Below are 20827 nucleotides of genomic sequence, written 5' to 3' on the forward strand. Positions count from 1 at the left end.
CAGGCTCCACCCAGCAATGGAACAAACTGACTCCAAGTGATTCTTAGCACTGGAGGAGCTGCTTTCACCAAACACAGAGCCACGTGTAACTAGGCGGCTGGGACAGCCCCAGCTCTAACCTTCATTTCCTTCAAAATCCTGGAAAATCCTTGCTCTCAGCCCTAGGGCACCACTGAGCAGCACGGGGTAACTGCAGGTAACGGCTCACAATCTGTCTGTTTCCTCTCAAAAACCAAGCCCAAAGCCCAGCTCAGCCCCAGAGAAATGACATCTGCCACCCCCCACACTTACACAATATCCTTGGATGTAGCTATGCCACTGATTTTACACATCCAGGAGAAACCAGGAACTTCCTGGGACACCACTACAAACTCTAAATGATCCCTAACCTGAGGTGACCAGCCACAACCTTCCTCAACAGCTCCTTTAAAAGCTTGGCTCTTTATTGATTCCAGCTATAACATTGTATTAGTACTAAACATCCAGGATTTGGTACTGCTGCCATCCTTGCTTGGTGCAATTTAAGAGCAGAGTCAGAGTTCACAGTGATTTTGGTCATTTAGGGTGTGTTTGGATAATTTCAGAGGTCATATAAATCCAGATATATGCACTATTAATATATAGACTATTACTAGGTAGATCTTTTCCCTGTATATGACCTAGGTGTGCATTCTCTACCTTTTTACAAAAATTGCTTTCCTCTCAGCCTGCTAAAAAACTGAACATAAAAAGGCAAAGATCATCCACTTCCAAATCCTCTTCTCAGTTATCTGTTTCAAAGGTGCATAAATCCAGAAGAAAAAAAAAGTCAAAAGCAAGTGCTAAAAATGGTTGAAAGAAGATAGAGGTCATGTTTTTCCTATTTCTTCATTTGACAACTGTCTGAATGCTGGATTTTGGTGTCTCACCACACAAAGCTGTTGCTGGCTCTGGAAAACTGCTTACCATGAGGATGTGTTTCACTGAAAACAAGCTCCTGATAGAGTTGCAGGTGCTTGAAAATGGAAAACAACCTCAAGAGCTCCCATTCTCTACTTTTTTCTTACACCTTGCTGGTGCAGGGGAACATTTCTTGGATAATTTTCTTTACACAGGAGCACTTCAAACTCTGACTTTTCACACCCAGCCAAAGATATGCCAAAAAAATTATAGGGTTTAGCTACTATGTGGGCATTTTCCTTTCAGTCAGAGCTCTTTTCTGAGCTGCTGTGTTTTGCTGTGAACACAATACAAAATGAATTCACTTTGTGGGTTCCAGTATGTGCTTCGCATCTAAACGACATTACATTTGTATTCTATTTACGGTGAAGAAAATAACTTAAAAAGCTATTCAGAAATTTAAAATAAAAAAAGAAAAAAAACCCCAGAAGCTTCTTATAGCAGTAGAATAGTTGAGCTCATCCTAATAGGTATAAGCTATTTTTCAACTCTAACCTTACTTTTAGTGATGATAAAGCCTCCCACTCTACAACGGTGATACAAGCTGAGCCTCTCAGTCACAGGGGAAGTTCAGGCTCTTACAAAAAATATACCTTGTATCTGTTCTTTTCCTGTAATTCAACCCTGTCTAAGTTCACCGGTGACAAAGGGGCTGCTTAAAAACCCCTTTTTTGGTAACGGGTTCTACAAAGAACAGGTGTTCAAAACCTATCCAGGGCAGATGGGATGGCACAGCAGGTCCTGGACTTAGCGGGGAAAAGCCGCAAGGTGCCACACCGAGATTTATAAAAGGGAAGGGCTGGGGCTGCTTGGAGTTGGGTCAAACCGTGCCTCCCTCAGTTCCCGGTCCCTCGGGGCTGAGGGCGGGATCCCGCGGGCTGTGAGCCCCATCCCGCCCCATCCCGCCCTCAGTTCCCGGTCCCTCGGGGCTGAGGGCGGGATCCCGCCGGCTGTGAGCCCCATCCCGCCCCATCCCGCCCTCAGTTCCCGGTCCCTCGGGGCTGAGGGCGGGCACTCCCGGCCCCGCCCTGGCGCCCCCCAGCGGCCACGGGCGCAGCGCGAGACAAGCCCGGCCCCGCCAGGCGGGAAAATCTCTCCTAAGCCCCCGAGCGAGCGCGCGTCTCCTTTATAGGCGTCCGCGCCGTTCGCCGGCAGGCCGGCGGAAGGGGGAGTTTCGCTCGCCGGTTGAGCAGCGCGCAGGCGCGCGTTGGGCAGCCCGGCGTGACGCGAGGCCGGAAGGCCCCGTTCTGGAAGCATCCCGGGCCCATCCCGGTGTGTCCCGCTCGGCCCGGCCATGCCCGAGAACGCGCCCGCCAGAGCCCCCGGCGGGGCCGGCAGCAGGACCAAGGGCGCCTACCAGGACCGCGACAAGCCCGCCCAGATCCGCTTCAGCAACATCGCCGCCGGCAAAGGTGCGGCGGCCGCGGGGGCAGCCGGGCCGGGCCCCGCGTGGGCCGCGATTGGGGCGGGGGGCGATGGATGCCCCGGTGCTGGGCACCGCCCGGGCCGTGCCCCAGGGATACGAGCAGGAATTCCGTGCGTTTGAAGGCTGGGAGCTGCCCGGGACGGGCCGGCGCGTATGGGGGATGCGATACTGGGCACTGACAAGAGCCCCGGTCGCACTGAGTGCCGTGTTCTGTTCCTTTGTGATTCCCCAGATTTAAAATGGCTGCAATCAAGTGGCCAGATAGGAATTGTTTTTAAAAAAGGAGTGTGAAAATCAGGCCTGATACTGCAGCATTTTATATCATTCTGCTATTTGGGATCCTTTAGTCTGGGAACTGCTAAAAAATGGGAGGAATTTTCTTTATAGAAAACACGTTTAAATGATGGAGTGTTTGTAGATCTTTAGATGAGCTTACAAACGTTTTCTTCTCTTGCCAGCTGTTGCCGATGCAATTAGAACGAGCCTTGGACCAAAGGGAATGGACAAAATGGTAAACTTTGTGCTTTAAATTCTGAAAATATTAAGCTTACTGCACATACTGTAAATTCAACGTGTCTTATAGAGGATGCCACCTTTTGCCTTAATTCTTTCCCTTGTTTCAGGTATTAAGGGAAGGTGGGAATTAAATGGAGATCTTGGTTTTGAAAATAATGTTAAAAAGTATTTTGAGCCTCAGGTGAAAGATTTGCAGCTGCTGACCAGAACTGTGTTCCTGCCCTTTATTCCCAGATTCAGGATGCTAAGGGAGATGTGACAATCACTAACGACGGTGCCACTATCCTGAAACAAATGCAGGTTCTGCACCCTGCAGCCAAAATGGTGAGTGGTTCCTTTTCCGTTCTGTGTGGATTTGAGGAGCAGTACCCAGGGATAGTGACAGAGCAGGAAATTTTGTGTATTGTGCTCCAGGAACACTTATTTTGATTGTGGCATGTACTTAAGAGTTACACACCATTTTTTATTACCCAGTGTTCCATATGCACAATTTTTCTGGACATGTTTTAAGACATAAGAAAGTGTAGCCCAGACCTTTACATGTCATTTGAGAAGGAAAAACTCATGTCTCAAACCATGAGGACAGAAGGGAATGAAAGAAGGGAATGAGCAAAGGTGAGGTCAGATGGTCTGAGGATACAGTAGCTGGTCCTTTGAGATGTTCAGTGTTCATGGATTGGGTTGTGGTTGGAGATGGAAATGAGCTTCCTGTGACTCTCCTCCAGGGAAGGAAAAGGTAAACTTGTCAGATAGGTGTGGTGAGTTTTGAACTGGGGGGGAAAAAAAGCTTTGTAACTGTATTTTGGCCAAAGAAGTGTCTGGATATAGGTAAACAGCATTCTGTATATTGTTTTGTCATCCTTTCTCCTTTAGTTAGTAGAGCTGTCAAAAGCACAAGATATTGAAGCTGGTGATGGCACAACCTCTGTTGTTGTCATTGCTGGAGCTCTTTTGGATGCCTGTTCCAGACTTCTCCAGAAAGGTAAATATATTAATTTAACAGGCAGAGACCATAGGTGCTGAAGTCTTTTTGTCCTCTCTTGCATGTGTGGGATGAAGCTTGAAGTAGCTGTAATCAGTTGGACGGATAAAGGGTGTATCCCACACTCCAGGGAAGTTGGGGAGTTCCATACAGGACTGTGGGAAAGCAGTTCTTGAAAGTCTGAAATTTATTCATTGTCAGCCTCCTCACAGGCATTAGCTGAACAGCAGCAGCTTTAGGAATGCCAAGAGAACTTGGAGAAAGTATTTCTGGGATGTCAGGGATCGCAGGGAAACTTGCAGGACTTGTCTGATAGGACAAATCACTTGGAATGTTACAGCTTTTCCTCTCAGTTTTAACAGCAGAAAATAATAAGGGAGGTCATACACCGGTGAAAAACATTCTGCTGAAACGCCTTCAGTTTATTCTGACCTGAGTATCTTGAGTTTTAAAATGGAAAGAGATGGTGAAGAAAAACCAAAAAAAAGTATGTTTGAAAGCATGAAGTGTCTAACAAGCATTTTTCATGCTCTGCACAGGAATTCACCCCACCATCATTTCGGAGTCATTCCAGAAGGCTCTGGATAAAGGTATCGAGGTGCTGACCAACATGGCCCAGCCCGTGGAGCTCAGTGACAGGGAGACCCTGCTGAACAGTGCAACAACTTCCCTCAACTCCAAGGTACAGCTGCACTTGGCCTGGGGCTCCAGCCCAGCCAGGCCTTTCAGCTTTTCAAGTCTAAGAAAGAGCAGTTCCATTTTCTGTACATCCCTGAGTGTGGGTTTTCCCCCCAGCATCGCTGCTCTGTCCTTGCCATGGAGCAGCCATGAGGAAGATGCCTTGTGAAGACATCTGTACTTCAAAATTCTGACATCAAGTATTGAAACACAGTGACAATACTGTTGTGAAACTGCTGTTCATCAGTGTGAAGTCTCTCACCATGTTTTCTTTACCATTGAATCCCTTAGGTTGTGTGTCAGTATTCCAGTTTACTTTCTCCAATGAGTGTGGACGCAGTGATGAAGGTCATTGACCCAACTACAGCCAATAGTGTGGACCTCAGAGATATTAAAATCGTTAAGAAGTTGGGGTAAGAAACAATTTGTAATTAGACAAATTTTGTCTCTGTGAACTCATTTTCCCAGAGTGCTCCAGTCATGGGTTGTGTTTGTTTCCAGAGGCACGATTGATGATTGTGAACTGGTTGAGGGGCTCGTCCTGACTCAGAAGGTGGCAAATACCGGTGTAACCAGAGTGGAAAAAGCCAAAATTGGTCTCATTCAGTTCTGCTTGTCTGCTCCAAAGACAGATGTAAGTCAGACTGTGGCTAGAGTAAAGCCTCATGCTCTAGGCCTTGGGACAAGCAAGTGGAATAACAAATGTTTTAAGATGCTGTGGTGTCAACTCTGTGCCACAGCTAGAGTGAAGGACTGCTGGGTCCTAAAAAATACTACAGTTGGTACAAAAACGTTTAAATTATGAGAAACGCTGAACTGTCTCTAATAGTGTTGTGCTTCTTTGTTTAGAGTAACAGCATCTTATGTTAAAGAATGTGGCACATTTAGACACTTGCTTTTAAAGTCAGTTCACAATACTCGCTTTTCTCTTTTTTATTTGAAATAGATGGACAACCAGATCGTTGTTTCTGATTATGCCCAAATGGACAGAGTGCTGCGTGAGGAGAGAGCCTACATCCTGAACCTGGTGAAGCAGATCAAGAAGGCTGGCTGCAATGTGCTGCTCATTCAGAAGTCCATCCTGCGGTACGTTAATTCCCAGGCACCGGCTCTCTGCACATGCTCGGGGGCGCAGTTGGAATTGTTTGGAAAACTGAAGCCAAATGCAGTCACACTTGGCAGAGTAACAGTGACTGAACCTTTAGAAGGCACCAGCACTGTCTGTATTTTGAGTTTGATGACCTCCTTACTTTGTACTCTGAAGAATTTGAGCACTGGGACCTGACTCCTTCCCTCTTGTTTGCAGGGATGCTCTCAGTGACCTGGCCCTCCATTTTCTGAACAAAGTTAAGATCATGGTGGTTAAAGACATTGAAAGAGAAGACATTGAGTTTATATGTAAGGTAAGGTGGGTCATGTAAATGAGCAGCAGTGTTTAAAATTTACCCCAAAACTGCCCAGCCAGGGTCAGTTTATTGTGACATTTTCACAAGTTTCATGTTTTGACTATAATGCAAGAGCAGACATTTCCCTAAAAAACATTCCTGCTCTGCTGAGCAGTCACACTTCTATCGAAGAATTCAGGAGAGATGTAAAAGCCACAGTCCCTTCTGCATTTTACTGTCATATACAGAAGAACAATGTGCAGTGCACTTGCTGACTCTGCAGTCAGCCTCTGGATTAATTTTTTTTTCCCATTTTTTATTCAGACAATTGGAACTAAGCCTGTGGCTCACATTGACCAGTTCACCCCTGACATGCTGGGCTCTGCTGAGCTGGCAGAGGAGGTCAACTTGAACGGTTCTGGGAAACTAATAAAGGTGAGTGAGGGACAAAATGTTAATATCTATGTAACATCTGTCTGTTATTTAAATAACTAGTAGCTTTGATGCTTTTTACTATGGAATTTATTACATTTAAGTACCTCTTTCTAAATTCTGAGTAGCCACTGACTTTGGCAGTGCAGTGGTTTTGCTTGGCCAGACATCAGTTCTGTCACAGAATCTGCAAGCGCCAATGGCAGTATCTTTTTGTCCTAAACTTTTATTTGTTCCCCAGTGTCAGTATTTGGTTTTATGTTTTAGATCACAGGCTGTACAAACCCTGGCAAAACTGTGAGCATCGTGGTCCGTGGATCCAACAAACTGGTCCTGGAGGAAGCCGAGCGCTCCATTCACGATGCCCTGTGTGTCATAAGGTGCTTAGTGAAGAAAAGGTAATGTCTCAGCTGGGTTAATTAGCGACACACAAAGCTGGAGTGTGTGTGCACTAATGTGAAGTGAGGCTTGCTGGTCATTCCTGTGCCCTCAGGGCTCTGATTGCTGGCGGTGGAGCCCCGGAGATCGAGCTGGCGCTGCGGCTGAACGAGTACGCGCGGACGCTGAAGGGGATGGAGTCCTACTGTGTCCGTGCCTATGGGGATGCACTCGAGGTCATTCCCTCCACCCTGGCTGAGAACGCGGGGCTCAACCCCATCTCCACGGTAACAGAGCTCAGAAACAGACATGCCCAAGGAGAGAAAACAGCTGGCATTAACGTCAGAAAGGTAACCATAGGGCTGGACTAGGGACAGGGCAAGGTGGTGTCTCACAGTGGTAGTCTCCCTAAAATTAGCAGAGGGAAATTAGAGCTTGTTCTCTCAAGAGCTCTCCCCGAGCATTGATAATAGCAGATAGTAAATGCTGTATGCACAGGACAGGAAACATCTCATGTCTCCACAGAAGCGTTTCAGCTACAACAAAAGATGCATTTAGAATGATCCATCGGTAGGATCTGCAGTGGAAGGTGGTCATAAGTTGGGAGTAGCACCACAGCTTCTTCTCAATTGGCACTGTTGACGTTTTCTGTTGGTTAATTATGACTGGATATGTCAAATTCCTGGGGAGAGAAGAACTGTGCTGTAATGCCCCTGTTGCAGGTGAAAGCCCTGTGATAGTCTAGGAGTTGACTGCCCTCAGGATTCTGCTAAAAGAAAATGTGCTAAATGTGACTGTAGTCTGTCTTGCACAAAGTGAAGGCTCCTTGTTCCCCTAGGGTGGCATTTCCAACATCCTGGAGGAGCTGGTTGTGCAGCCTCTGCTGGTGTCTCTGAGTGCACTGACCCTCGCGACAGAAACCGTGCGCAGCATTCTCAAGATTGATGATGTGGTGAGTGGTTTGGGTTATCTTTCCTTCACAAGCACCAGGATATTGGCATTCATTGGCTCTGCTTCAAAATGCAGTTACCCTGTAGAGTATTCTCAGTTTGTGTGCTACTTAAGACCATTCAGCCTTTTAATAACTGCAGGTAAAATTAAATGCATTATAAATACTGCACCATAAAGCAAGGAATTAGAGCCACTAACAGCCCAGGATCTTTAAACAAAGAAGGAATTGCGATGTATCCTTTGATTTCTTCTGGTTGACTGTGTGTCCTTCCCGCAGGTGAACACTCGAGGATAAGCTGAGCAGAGAGGTGGGGACCATGGCCTCGAGCTCCTGCCCTGTAGCTGGAATATGGATTCCTCACCAAAAGCGCCTGTGTGAATTGTCTTGAACTCCACCAAGACTGATGTACTTTGATGAGGGTTAACTTAAAAAACAGCTTGTTTTCAAAAAGAAAATGCTGTTTTATCAATAAACACACAGTAGCCTACCTGAGTCTTTGCTGTATAATTTTGTTAGAATTTGTAACGTTTTCTGACATTTGCTTTTCTCTGCTCCTCTTTATCTCTGAAAAGTTTAAGGCAACTAATCATCTCTTGTGATATATTCTAAAAAGACCCTTGAAATGCACTCTAGTAACACTTAGCTGGCTTAGAGCTGCTTGTCCCAGAGCTTTCCCTAAGGGAGTGGTGGTTCTGCTCTCAACGATGCCGGGCTAGAGGGGAGGAGGATCTTTACAGTGGGAGCACATCGCATTCCTTGCTCTCCTGAGGTCTGCAGTGATTCCTGATGCCATCACATGATCCAGAGTCCTACAAACAGTGTTCTTCACACGCTTTCCTCCTCCTGCTCCTAGAATAACTGGTTTTCTCAAAGCTGGCTGAGAAGTCAAAAGTACACTGTTCTATAATATTGCAAATTAACTTTACAACTTCTAATTCTTAGCCTGACATTTTGAATTAACCCTTTCATCTCCATTATCACTTTATTGAAACAACCTGATTGCTCTTAATATTTAAAGGGGTGTGTTTCTTCCATTTCTTCTCACATTTCCATTCCTACTTGATTGGAGCTGGAGCTTTTGAGTAAATTTCCACCATGACCTGCTGTTGTGACTTGCCAAGTAGAAAAAACCAGAATAACTCAACTACTAATTAATAAATTAGACAATCGATTTAGGCATTAATGCTCTGTATGAATTATTCATTGCCTGTTTAAAATTGCAAATGCTGCCTTACCCCGCAGAGTCACATCCAACAATGATCTCTTAGTTTAGGTACTATGATTAAAGCTTTCATCCCCCATTATCACAGAGTTACAATTCTTGACAAAAATTACAACAACTGTGCGTGATTTCATCATAAGAAGAATTTGTAATTTCACTACAGTAAATGGGTCCATCCAGCATTAATGCCTCTTTGTAAAGGCAGAACGTTCCTGCTTATGCTGGTTTAGGATAGAATATTCCTAGGACAGAATGTTCCTGCTTATGCTGGTTTATGGTAGAATATTCCTAGATCAGAATGTTCCTGCTTATCCTGGTTTAGCCTTACCCTGCAATTTCTTACCTGAAGTACAAACTTCAAGATGCAAAAAGCCTCTTTAATAACTGGAGGGTGCAAAAAACGTGGGCTTGCCCCTGAGAATTAGAGGTTCCGACTAAAATCCCGCAAAAAGTTACCTCCAAATCCGCACGGGCAGCGGCTGCGAGTGTGGCGAAGCTCAGCCCGGCACGGGCCGGCCGGTTAACGCGCGCCGGGGCCGCCTCCGCGGGGGCGGAGCGGGAGCCGCCTCCCTGCGCTTCCTGCGCGCTCCCGGCCCGCTTCCTGCGCTCCCTGCCCGCGCTGGGGATGGAGGACCCGCACCGGGCTTTCTGCCTGGCCGCCTCCTGCCTCCGCACGCCGCTCGACCCGCGCACACGGGCGCCCGCCGCGCTCTACGAGCGGGGCCCGCCGCCCGCCGCCGCGCAGGTACCGCGGGCGCGGCCGGGAGGGGCTCCTGGGGACGCGGGGCCGGGGGCTTCCCCCTGAAGCTGCTCCGCAGAGCAGAGGGCTCTCCGCGCTGCCCCGGCACCGCGCGGGCCTCCCTGGGGCGCAGGGGACACACACACACACACCGGGGACACTGTGTGACACATGGCCCTGTGCAGCGCCGATCCTTTAATGAGCTTGTGGCACCGCGGCGTCTGCACAGCCGATGGAAGGAATGGCCGTGCCCAGCCCCGGGAGAGGCTGGGATCGCCCCGCGGATCGAGGAGAGAAGCTGGGTTCATACACGCTGGTGGCAGCAGCGGATTCAGGGAGGTGGAGGGACCTGGCGCTGGGGGTTCTGTGTGGGCGCTGTAAATTCGCTGCTTCGATCCTGTAATTCCCATTGCATGAGGTCACTGCTGGGGGAAAAAAAAACCTGAGAGATTTTTGCAGTGAAAACCTGACATAACATAAAACATCGAACAAGATGTTTTTGTTGGAATGTCAAAGCTTATTAAAGTACCCCTGTGTGGAAAAGTAGTACTCTAATTTTTTTATAAAGAAACTGGCCCATGACTTTTAAAAACATGCTGCTTAGAACAAAATGAAGCTTTTGTGATGCTGACTAACCTGGCTTTAATAGCTTCTCTGACTTGTGTAAGCTTTAAAAATACTTAAAGAACATTAGCTGCACACAGCTGCAAACTGCCAAACAGTATTGGAAATACAAGCTGTGCAGAATCCCTGTCATTTCACAGTAGGTTATGGAAATGGAATAAACGTTTATGTACCACATCTCTAATGACTTATTTTTAGAGTGGTTATGGAACTAGGAGGTTCTGTTTGCTTGTAAATAAAGGCATTTTTAGAGCTGCATGATAATCAAGGAAAAATTGCATTTTACAAAATAGTTAATATTTTTTCTTTTGGTAAGTCCTTTTGATCTTATTTCCTGTTATAAACATATTGTTTACAGGGCAGTCTTGGGAATTTTTACAGGCTTTAAATAGAACCCTTAGGATATAAATTAATATGCAATATGATTATTCAATGTACTTCTACATTAACATTTGTATACAGGTATCTCTATTTGTGTTACTTTACCATTCATTAGACTTAATTAGGATAAAGCAATATTAAGAACCTTGTTCCCCTTCCTTCTAGCAGAAAAAAATTACAAACATCTCTTCTAGGATGACTTTGACTTGGATTCAAATACCAACAGAGAGCAGACCACCCCTCCAAAGAGAGACTGTGACAAGTGGATAGACTTTTCCAAAATGTACAGTTCAAATCAAGAGTATTACTTGAAGCTGGAAGAGTTGAAGAATGCCCACATGGAAACCATGGCAAAACTGGAAAGTATGTACCGGAACAAGCTGTATTTAAAAGGAGTACAACCCTTGGATAAGAGGAATGATGCCTCTCCAAAGTGCTGTAGGTAAGTTTGGAGGCACTTTTTAGCTGAAGATTCCCAAATGCTTTGCAGGCAGCTGTAAAACAGCAGGGTGTTTTTCTAGGCTGGAAAGTGTTACACTCCCCATCTCTCATAACCAGAGAGATAATCAGAGAACAGTCAGTTTTGATAATAGAAATGCTCATTACCTTGCTAATGGTCTGTGAGGTTTAGAGGTGGGTGTGCAGCAGGGATTGGGCAGCACATTTAAGGAAAGCACAGGCACTTTCCCAAGTCAGGAAGTGGGGACTTGGTGATCAGCACTAAAACCAGGATCTGCTTTGCCTGTCCCCTGTGCTGCTCTTTTCCCTTCCCTCCCCCCTCAACCACTCATTTTTGTGTCTAGTTATGATTCCTTAGAGTGGAAGTCACTGGCTTTGTATCAATGTTGGACTGGCTCAAACCAGGTTTTTTTCCCCTTTATTCTCAAGGCCGACTTGGGACAAGAGTTCATATCAGCCTCTTAACCTGCACAAATCCTTTTCTGACTCAGACTTAAGTGATCCCTTGGGCTCAAGTGTATCCGACGCATCTGATGAAGAATTAGTGTTTGAGGGGAACGGCAGTGGAACTAGATCATCCTCATTTGCTAAGCAGCAGATTGAAAAAATGTGGGATGGGTTCTCTCTGGAAGACTACATCTCCCGTGCCAAGCTCAGCTTGCCCAGCTCACCAGCCTGCAGGAAGGTGCACAAGAAACAGAAAGTGTGGTCCCCCAGGATCACTGTGCCCAAGCCTTTCCAGATGACCATCAGAGAAGCTCAGAGGAAAGAGCAGAACGTCAAATCCAAGTCACAGATTGAGCTGGAGAATCACTTACTGAAGAAGCAGCTAGAGGAGGAAGCAGAGTGTCAGAAAAAATTCCGAGCCAATCCTGTGCCCGCCGCCGTCTTCCTGCCACTCTACCACGACATCGTGCAGCGCAACGAGGAGCGCAGGAGGTCTGTGAGGGAGAGGAGCAAACTCAAGCTCCTGGCATCCCAAAAGCCATTTAAATTCATTGAGCGAGAGAGGCAAAGGAGTGAAACCAGGAAAATGCTGTTGAAAGACGTTCCCCCACCTGAAAATAAAACTAAAGCGTTCAGAGCGAAACCGGTCCCAAAATGTGTTTATAGTCCAGACTTCAATGACAAGCTAAAGAAGGAGGAGCTCTACAGGGAAATCAGGATCAGGATGAGAGCTGAGGAGCTGCTGCGAAATTCATCTGTACCCAACAGCAGACTGGCCTCAAAAGAGACCAACAAAAAGAAGAAACACAAGAAATGTGAACCAAAGCGCACGGAACACAAACCCAAGATCAAATCAAGCATTCCCGATTTTGAACTCCTACATGAGAAATTCCAGAAACGCCTCCTGCAACAAAAAAAAGTGAAACACCTCACAGTCTGTGAGCCTTTCGACCTTTGCACTTCGTACATTCCCTCAAAAAAGGGCAAGATCTTGAAGGACATTCAAGAGGATGAAGAAAAGTTGAAGGAAACACGGTGGCCATTTGCCTCTCCGCGACGGAAACCTCAGGTGGGGCAGGCAGGGGCAAACTCACATCTCCTGGGAGACGCAAAATCCAAATCTCCCAAAAGCACAGAATCCACGAGACGACGGCTAGAAGCCCTAAGGTGACTGCTTAGAGATGCTCTACTTTATGTATACTTGAAAAGTAGATTTTTTTCTTTTGTATTAGGATATATTTGGTATTTTATTTGATGTTATTTTTGGTATTTATACATATGTAGTTAATTCTTCCATGCAGCAAATATAGGATTTAATTTGTTAATATAAGGGCTTATAATACAAATCTTAAAATATTTAAATATAGGACTTAATTAGTATTTAATATTGTTAAAGGAACGCATTTTTGGCAGCATGTCCCTAAGAAGAAGACAAATGACTGCTATTTCCCAGGATATCCTGAATCCCTTAAAATGGCACATACCTTGTGTCCTCTCATAGCAACCCTGTTTTCACCCTGGTTTTCTCTTTGGAATCATCTTTGCCAAAGCTTCCTTTGAAGTCTTGCTCTAGATTTAAAATTAATTCAGCCTTAGTTTATTTTCCCCACCAGGAATTCCCTTGAGGAAAAGAGAAGGCTGGAAGAACAACAAAAAAGGAACAGAACCAAGCAGAAACAAAGAACGAAAAAATTCCAGAAAATTGTGATGTCTCGGGCTGAGGCCAATGACCCACATCAGAGCCTAGCTCAGGTGTCTAAATCCAGATTAAAAACATTCAGGTATTTTGTTGTGTTCCCCTGAATCCCGAACACCTCATTCAACAATAAGAAGGAGAGGTTTGGGATTGCACTGTATGTTAAACATACAATGTGTAAAAAAAGAGCATGATCTAAGTTTAGATACTTACACGTGGTAAATTAAACATGGTGCAAGGAGCTGGTTGTGAAGTGGCCAAATTTAGCATTTCAACTGGGAAATGGTTGCTAACCTATACAGAACTCAGAGAATAGAAATATATAGCATATAGAAATATGTATATTCCACATTAGATTATTATAGATTCAGTAACAGGAGAGTCCTGTGTTTTCTCCATTGATGTATCAACTAAAGAAGAAAAGGTTATAAAAATCAAAATGAAAGGGAACAGTGTGGATACAGAATATCCTTGCAGAGCTGGTGTCCGTACAGCTTTGGTGCAGCAGTGAACATTTCACAATTCACTTCTTTGTCCCAGCAGGTCTCCACTGAAGAGGGAAATTAAAAGCAGGAATATTTTAACTTCACAGTGTAACAGCAGTGACTGAGGAAGCTGCTGGTGTTCAGGAGGAATGGGATCCAAGGTTCCCTGGAGTAGAGATGCAGTGCAAAGACTGTTTGTGTATGACTGAGCACACGGGGAAGAACATTTCTCAGAGTGCTGTAAGCTGCCACTGCAGATGGCTCCAGCTCTGACACAGCTCTAACCCCGTGACTGCTGCTTGGCCTCATGTTTGGGGCTAATTTAACCCTTTCTGCTTTTCTAATCCTAAGAAAAATTAATCCTGTCTGAACAAGCCTTTAGTGAGCTTTGCGATCCGGCCTGGCATGGTGGTACTGCTGCAGTGTTGTCAATTTAAGGTGCTGTTATGTGGGGATAGTGAGAAGCACTGACTGCTCTGCACCTGTTACTTCATGCCTGGGCAGGATTCTTGGGCAGCAAGCACAAATCCTAATTTCCAGTAACCTGGCATACTGTTAATAATAATGTTATAATCCGTGTGTCCTCGAGCACGTGATCTGCTGACTCTGGGACAGAAGCAGAAAACAGCTGGAGTCAGAGTAAGTGGAGAACTAAGAGAGACAGTAGGTGTTTGTAGATGTGATTTCAGTTAATTCAGCAGCAAATTTCACATTACAGTGTTGGGCTTAATCAGATTTCAGGAGTTCTTGTCTGTGTGTAAAATGCCCCTGTTGCAAAGCCAGATCACTTTCCTGGTGCTGATGCAGGAGGCTCCTGCAAGTGTTTAACCTGGTCATGCTCATTCCAGCACTGCTGGGCAATAAGGTCTGTCGGTGGCAGTGCTCTTTCAAGGCAAGGAGCAACATGGAAGTTCACTTCCCAACATGGTGAGGAGTTCAGAGATGGTCAGGGAGAGGCTGGAGGAAGCAGAGGTGTAAAATGCCCCTCCTTGGTCACATCCTTGCCCTGGAGTGTCTGACCTGCAGTGCCAGATCTGCCCAGTTCAGAGGCTCGTCACAGAGCTGCCTGTCCCACACTGAGGAAGGGTTACAGCCCATTCCACCTGGATTATCCAATGCTCCCTGTGATCCCAGAGATCGTTTCAGTTATGAATCAACAGTTTCATTATCCTGCTCTATTGACTGGGCCCTTGACAAACCACCTCAGGAAAAAAAGGGTTCCGTGATGCAGGACGTGGCCACCTCTCTCAGGTGATCAACTGCTAAAGTAGCAAGATTCCCCTCATCAGACTTTAAAAGTACTGATTTTTATTTAATGCCCTTAATTTGCTATGGTGTAATCTGTTTAATTTTGCTTAGAACAACTGGAAGATCTGTATGAAATCAGCATGGAAAATACCCCAAATATCCAATTTTTTTACCAATAAACCCCAAGAATCCAAACTCAGCCTCTATTTCAGTCCAGTAGCCAGGACCTGCCTCTGCTTAGTGAAAGTGACTTCTTCAGAGATGATTTCTTCAGTACCTTTTATGTATCTTGAAGTATGACAACATTTAATTTGTTATGAGCAATTGAACTGCTGTAGAAAATTACTCCTCGTCCTATAAATTAATAATGATTTCTCTTGTACTCTGCTCCCCTTAGGAACAACGAGAAGCAGAGAAGGCAGGAATATTTGCAAGAATTGCAAGAAATGGAAGAAAGAGTAAAACAAATGCCATTGCTTTTTGAAAGAGTCACTCAGGTTGCCTTGTTTCTCAACTACTAATTAATCTTGACTGATAGTGAATCAGACGTTTGTAGTCTGACATTTCTAGAAGATACTTCAAAAACACTATTCAGGGCAGTATTTCTCCATTTCAGTCTCTGTTGCCCCATCTCCGTATAAATATCAGCAATTTTTGAGGTATGGGAACAGAGAGCTGTTGTAACTGTGTCTGGCTCAGTTACAACATGAGTAACTCTGAGCACAACCAAACACTGCTGGTACAGAGAAGTAAAATCATATAAAATTTTCAAGGATTGTTTTGCCATTCTTACCTGCAGTGAAAAATCATTTCCACTTGTCAGCTGCAATTAATGAATCAGAGAATTAATGTAAATAAAAGCAGGCATTTAATGCATTAGATAACATTTAACCATTGTGGTTTTTCTACAGAAAAATGCCAGAATAGCTGCAGAAAAGTATTATTCAAACAGACTGAGAGCACTGGGGATCTGCCCAGAGTTTGTCTCAAAGAAAGGAGGAGCAGCCAAGTCACTGCAATTCCCCACTGCTGGAGATTTTACCTCCATCGCTGTCAGAAAAAGGTACAGATGAGTGAAGGCTTTTTCTTTTTACCCACTACATAGCTCATAATTAGAACATTTTTCATGTTTGGATTGAAGGGTTTTTTAATGATTTTCAGTACTTCCCAGGGAACTATTTGACTATGTAGTATGTTAGCATTAGTATGTGCTTTTGATTGTTTTTTCTGAATTAAATATTAATTTGTAAAACAGAGGAGAGCTGCTTAACCAAACTGGTTATGTTATGTAATGCACTTCAAAGAAAAATGAAGAAAAACATTTCTTGTTTGTTCCTTTCATCAAAAATTCTGTCAAGTTGTTGTAAGTCACCACCTTTAAATTTTAATTTTTTTAAATGAACCTTATTAAAAGTAGTTTTAGTATCTATTGGGTGTTATGATTTAAAAGGAAGCAGAATTTTTTTTTAAAAAGGAATACATAAAGGAATACTGTTGAGTTACTTTCCAGCATAAAAAGAGACTCTTACGTCCCCCCCTTCCCTCTTCCTTCCCCAGTTCCACCCCAGCCAAGACTACCAGGCTTTGTCCTGGATTACATAAAGATGGTTTAATGCCTCCTGGAAAGCATCTGCCCAGAAAATAAAACCCCACGTGTAATTTGTCTTTTCAGAATCACCAGGGTTAAAGTGAAAAAAAGAGAATCCTTTGAGGAAGCAGCTGGTGACAATCCCCAGTCTGAGCAGTCCTGGGAGGAGGAGGAGGAAGAGAAGGGAAAAGGTGTCAAAACCTCCACCCCAGATGAGCAGTGCAGCGATCTGGAGGATGGGGACGAGGCCAGAGCCAGCCCTGATGTCCTTGAGGCTGAATCCAGCCAGCACAGTGATGAGGAGGAGGACGAGGAGGAGGAAGCAAAGTCAGGCCCATCACTTGGTCATTCCCAGGAGGAAGAGCAGGAGGAGGAGAAAGAGGAAGCCAAGGCAGACCTGTCACTTGGCCACTCCCAGGAGGAGGAGGAGGAAGAAGCAAAAGCAGGCCCATCTCTTGACCATTCCCAGGAGGAGGAAGAGGAAGAGGAAGCAAAGGCAGGCCCATCCCACGGCCATTCTGAGGAGGAAGAGGAGGATGAGTCCAGACCCAGCTCTCGGTCTGACAGGTCCCAGGAGCACGAAGAGGAAGCTCAGTCAGACCCCGAAGCCGAGGGTGCCTTCCAGTACGAGGATGAGGAGTATGAGAGCGATGGTTCTGAGGAGAGGCCCAGTGATGAGGACGGGAATTGACAAGAAGGGCTGGCACTCAGGAACCTCTGCCACTGCTGGCTGTGGAATAGACACCAGAGAAAAACTTGGTGCTTTGCTACACATCCAAAATTCTGTGGATTTTGACCTGTTAGTTTCGGGGGCCTGCTAGTGCAGGAATTCTGTTTGTTTTCCAGTAAGAAAGCTCAAGTTCCTAGTTTTCACCAAGTAAATAACTGACTTTTGTATTACTCCTCTTTATTGCACTCTCCTGTGACTTTAGTGCACCTCTGTTGTTAAAATGAGCTGCAAGCTTATTGTTCAATAATTACACAGTGGGCTGTGTAATCCTGAGGGCTCACATCCAGCTCTTCCCAGGGGCTGGCAAAGCCAGGGGACATTTTGGAGCAGGAATTGCCATTTTTTTCCCTGGAGAAGGGGAATCTTTTTACCTCAGGTAACTCCAGTTGTATGAAACTATGCAAGGAAGTGCTTTAATACCTCTTCTTACACAGTGGCTACTCAGGACTTCAGCTACTCCACAAAAAAACTCTCCAAAAACGTTTGGGATTTGGGTTTTTTTCTTATATCAGTAGTACCTTCTCCTACTATTACTGACTTGTTAAAAACTCTGGTATTTTTTCCCACTTATTCCTTCCATGTTTAGAAGTTTTTAAAGCATTCCTACTTTTATTTATTTTTGAAGTGTGAACATGACTAATGTGAACTTGAAACTCTTTTTTTAAACTTGAATAAAATATCTGTGAAAAATATTAATCCTTGCTTCACGAGGAAGTTTGCTTGTGGTTGTCAGTATTCTGTAATTCTGAAGAGTTGTACAATTACCAATCACGTATGGCGACTGGTACTTGTCTCTTTAGGAAATCAAATCCTTTTCTGAAAAAAGGCAGAGGAACTCCAAATTATGTGGTATGGTTTTTTTTTCTTCAGACTATTTGAAGTGATTTCAAAGGAATAAAAAGTCAAATCTGTTTCTAAGATTTAACAGCACTCAAGTAAGTGTTTTAAAAGAACAAATACAGAATTGTTGAACTACTAAGATAGGGATTAAAAATATCATTAAAATCCCTCTGAACATAGAGAAAGTGGCAAAACCAATGCTTTTTTAAGGCTTTAGAAGGAGTTGGGAACCTGTGTATAATTTAGATTGAGTTTGTCACTGAATTTAAAAATATTTTAAATATAAACCTTAATAATAACAGACTTAACAATAACAGAATTAATGAACATGATAAATATGATATAACCAGGAAGAGTTAGGACAGTTTTTGGAGGTTATGCCTCAGCTTTTTTAGCATTTCTGGAAAAGAAAAACTGAACTGTGTGGACAAAGGAGATCCAATTGATTATGGTTCCCCAAGATTTCCAGGAGGCATTTCTAGGACATAAATTGCTAGCAAAGGATCTTAAAAAAACCCCAGCCTTTTTGTAGGAAAAGAAAGATCCTCATGAATGGGAGATCAAACCTTGAGGTATTAAAGGAACCACTTATGGAAATCACTTGGAGCAGCAGAGCTTTTCAGATGGGGAGGATAATGAGATTTAAGTCAAAAAAGCTGTTCAGAAATTGCATTACAAACATAAAGGGATAAACATTCCAATAAGGAATTAAAAAGCAAAGGAAAATCAGAGATGACAGAATAGAAATGGAGACAGACAGGTCAGGGTGAATTAAACCTCGTGAAGCAAAGAACAGCAGTAAAAAATATTTTAAACAAAGAAGAGCCACGTACACCTGTCAGGAGATGAAAAATAGTCTGGCCTAAAAATCAAGTCATGATTTGACCTCTTTTTTTCTTCCTTTCTTTTTTTTTTTCTTTTCTTTTTTTTTTTTTTTTCCCAAGGATAATTTAAATGTAGAGAATCCAGAATAACTAATAGGATGAGAGCACTAGGTAAAAACCCAAAACTATACTTAAAAAACCCCAATAACTTGAACATAAAAATCAAAATCCAAGGGCGATGTAATAAAAGCATTTTAAGGCACAAAGCTCATTAGAGGAGAAATGCTGATGAATTATGCTTTCAGGGAAGGCACCTAGCAGGAGGGAGAGGAATGGGAAAGTTTCTCACAGATTTTTGAATATTCTGTCTTTAATATTTTAATTAATGGCAGCACAAAAGTAGAAACACGTTCAAAAATTTGCAAAGAAAATGAGAAAGGTGTATCTGAAAAAAGGATTAAAAATACCACATGGGAAGAAGGGGGGAACTCCGCATGTGAATTGTAGTATGAAATAATTTTGAAGTGCAAGAATAGTGTTTCTATATAATAATTATATTTATATTCTGAAACAAGTAGCCAGAAGTTTGGGATATTGTGCTTTTTGAAGCATGTTTTGTATTTACAATGTTGCTTCCTCTAGAAACCATCCCCTCCTGTACATAGTTATCACAACACCAAGCAGGTTATGTTCTCATTTCCTTTGAGGAAAAAAAAATTACATCATTACCTTTTACAGCTGCTCCAGATGAAGAGAATAACAAAAAAAATCCAAATTCTTGAAGAAAATGTTTAAAGCCATCTTTATTTTGGAATTAATTATGGTCTCATGTAGACTCCTCAAGGCTTCTCGAATGGCAGCAAGCAAAACATTTGCCTGAGCTTGGCAGATAAGAGGCACTCTAAAGATCATGATATATTATTAAAAATTATTTCTGACAGTGTGTCTGTCCCATTGTCCACAAATTGAAGTCAAACATGAGTTTTCTATACTGAATACATTTGTCCAGGAATACTGTCCACTCCATTATTACAAGATGTGGCAGCTGCTGGTTTACAAACAGTAAAATAATGATATCAGATAGATTAGACAAAATGAGATAAAATTAAAAATAGTTTGGTGTCTGTCCTCCTCACCCTTCACTGGAATTACAGTTTTACATCTCTTTTGGTAATTACTTGGGTTTAGGGGGAAAAAAATGTCCTTGCTTACTCCAGCAAAACTCAAATTTGTTGCTTTCTTGAATAGGAATTCCAGGTATCTGAGGAATTAACTAAGACTTACAAATAGCATCAGAAAAATTCCTATCCCTCCTGTCTACTAAAATCACAGCAGTCGGATGGAGCAGAGAAATCAGGGGCACCAGGGACAAGGCAAAGCACCCAGACATGAAGGGAGTCGTAGGGGGTGAAGGTCAGGAGTGACAGGGACAGCAGGACCTCCCCACATCAGCTGTGGTCAGTTATGATCCATGGGACTGCATCCCAGGATTAGCCAGTGGGACAATCCCCCACATGCTTACGTGGCTGTAGCACAGAGGAGGCAGATGTTAACAGGCAGGAAATACTCTTATTTTCTGATAATTAACACCCTAAGCAAGACCATGTTCAATTTCACGAGCACAAACACCCTGAAAGTCAGTTGCCGACAGGACTGAAAACAAGAATATTTGCACCTGCACAGCTCAAAACTTGCTACTTATAGTCAGGGCTTATTGCCACAAGCAGATTACACAACAGTTAGGCAGGTTACAATAAGAAGGTTAGTAAGATTAGGCAGGTTGCTGATTAACTGTAGCAGCCAGACTAGCAACACAGCTAGGAAATTCTGGTTGCCAGGATAATGAATTGTTACAA

The 20827-nt window shown here is 43.9% G+C and overlaps 2 protein-coding genes across 3 annotated transcripts; both read left to right on the plus strand.

Annotated features, from left to right (window-relative positions):
- Positions 1-2154: 2154 nt before the first annotated feature.
- Positions 2155-8180, plus strand: CCT4 (chaperonin containing TCP1 subunit 4). The gene is made up of 14 exons (XM_066177861.1): positions 2155-2351; positions 2824-2876; positions 3116-3205; positions 3755-3863; positions 4403-4545; positions 4833-4954; positions 5043-5175; positions 5488-5627; positions 5848-5944; positions 6251-6361; positions 6626-6756; positions 6852-7086; positions 7575-7688; positions 7965-8180. Exons 1-14 carry the CDS (start codon positions 2234-2236, stop codon positions 7980-7982), a joined length of 1614 nt encoding a protein of 537 aa, XP_066033958.1. The 5' UTR covers positions 2155-2233; the 3' UTR covers positions 7983-8180.
- A 1346-nt stretch (positions 8181-9526) lies between these two features.
- FAM161A (FAM161 centrosomal protein A) lies at positions 9527-18012 on the plus strand. Of its 2 annotated transcripts, XM_066177865.1 has the most exons (7): positions 9527-9655; positions 10849-11096; positions 11543-12727; positions 13174-13341; positions 15387-15486; positions 15901-16052; positions 16662-18012. In XM_066177865.1, exons 1-7 carry the CDS (start codon positions 9536-9538, stop codon positions 17266-17268), a joined length of 2580 nt encoding a protein of 859 aa, XP_066033962.1. In that variant the 5' UTR covers positions 9527-9535; the 3' UTR covers positions 17269-18012. The 2 variants fall into 2 exon arrangements, with proteins under 2 accessions (XP_066033962.1, XP_066033961.1); XM_066177864.1 differs by lacking the exon at positions 13174-13341 and having other exon boundaries at positions 9598-9655; positions 10823-11096; positions 16662-18011.
- The last annotated feature ends 2815 nt before the right edge of the window (positions 18013-20827 follow it).

This window comes from Chamaea fasciata, unplaced genomic scaffold (assembly GCF_029207755.1).
Source record: "Chamaea fasciata isolate MVZ Bird 193981 ecotype frontalis unplaced genomic scaffold, bChaFas1.0.hap1 SCAF_3, whole genome shotgun sequence".
Taxonomy (NCBI): domain Eukaryota; kingdom Metazoa; phylum Chordata; class Aves; order Passeriformes; family Sylviidae; genus Chamaea; species Chamaea fasciata.

What these genes read in the sequence shown, in the direction of transcription:
- FAM161A (XM_066177865.1), top strand. Translation starts at nt 9,536, where the DNA reads ATGGAGGACCCGCACCGGGCTTTCTGCCTGGCCGCCTCCTGCCTCCGC. An exon ending in CGCCGCCCGCCGCCGCGCAG is followed by an intron (nt 9,656 to 10,848) that starts GTACCGCGGGCG and finishes CATCTCTTCTAG; the next exon opens with GATGACTTTGACTTGGATTC. An exon ending in CGACGGCTAGAAGCCCTAAG is followed by an intron (nt 12,728 to 13,173) that starts GTGACTGCTTAG and finishes TTTCCCCACCAG; the next exon opens with GAATTCCCTTGAGGAAAAGA.
- CCT4 (XM_066177861.1), top strand. Translation starts at nt 2,234, where the DNA reads ATGCCCGAGAACGCGCCCGCCAGAGCCCCCGGCGGGGCCGGCAGCAGG. An exon ending in CAACTTCCCTCAACTCCAAG is followed by an intron (nt 4,546 to 4,832) that starts GTACAGCTGCAC and finishes TGAATCCCTTAG; the next exon opens with GTTGTGTGTCAGTATTCCAG. An exon ending in GTTCTGGGAAACTAATAAAG is followed by an intron (nt 6,362 to 6,625) that starts GTGAGTGAGGGA and finishes TTTATGTTTTAG; the next exon opens with ATCACAGGCTGTACAAACCC.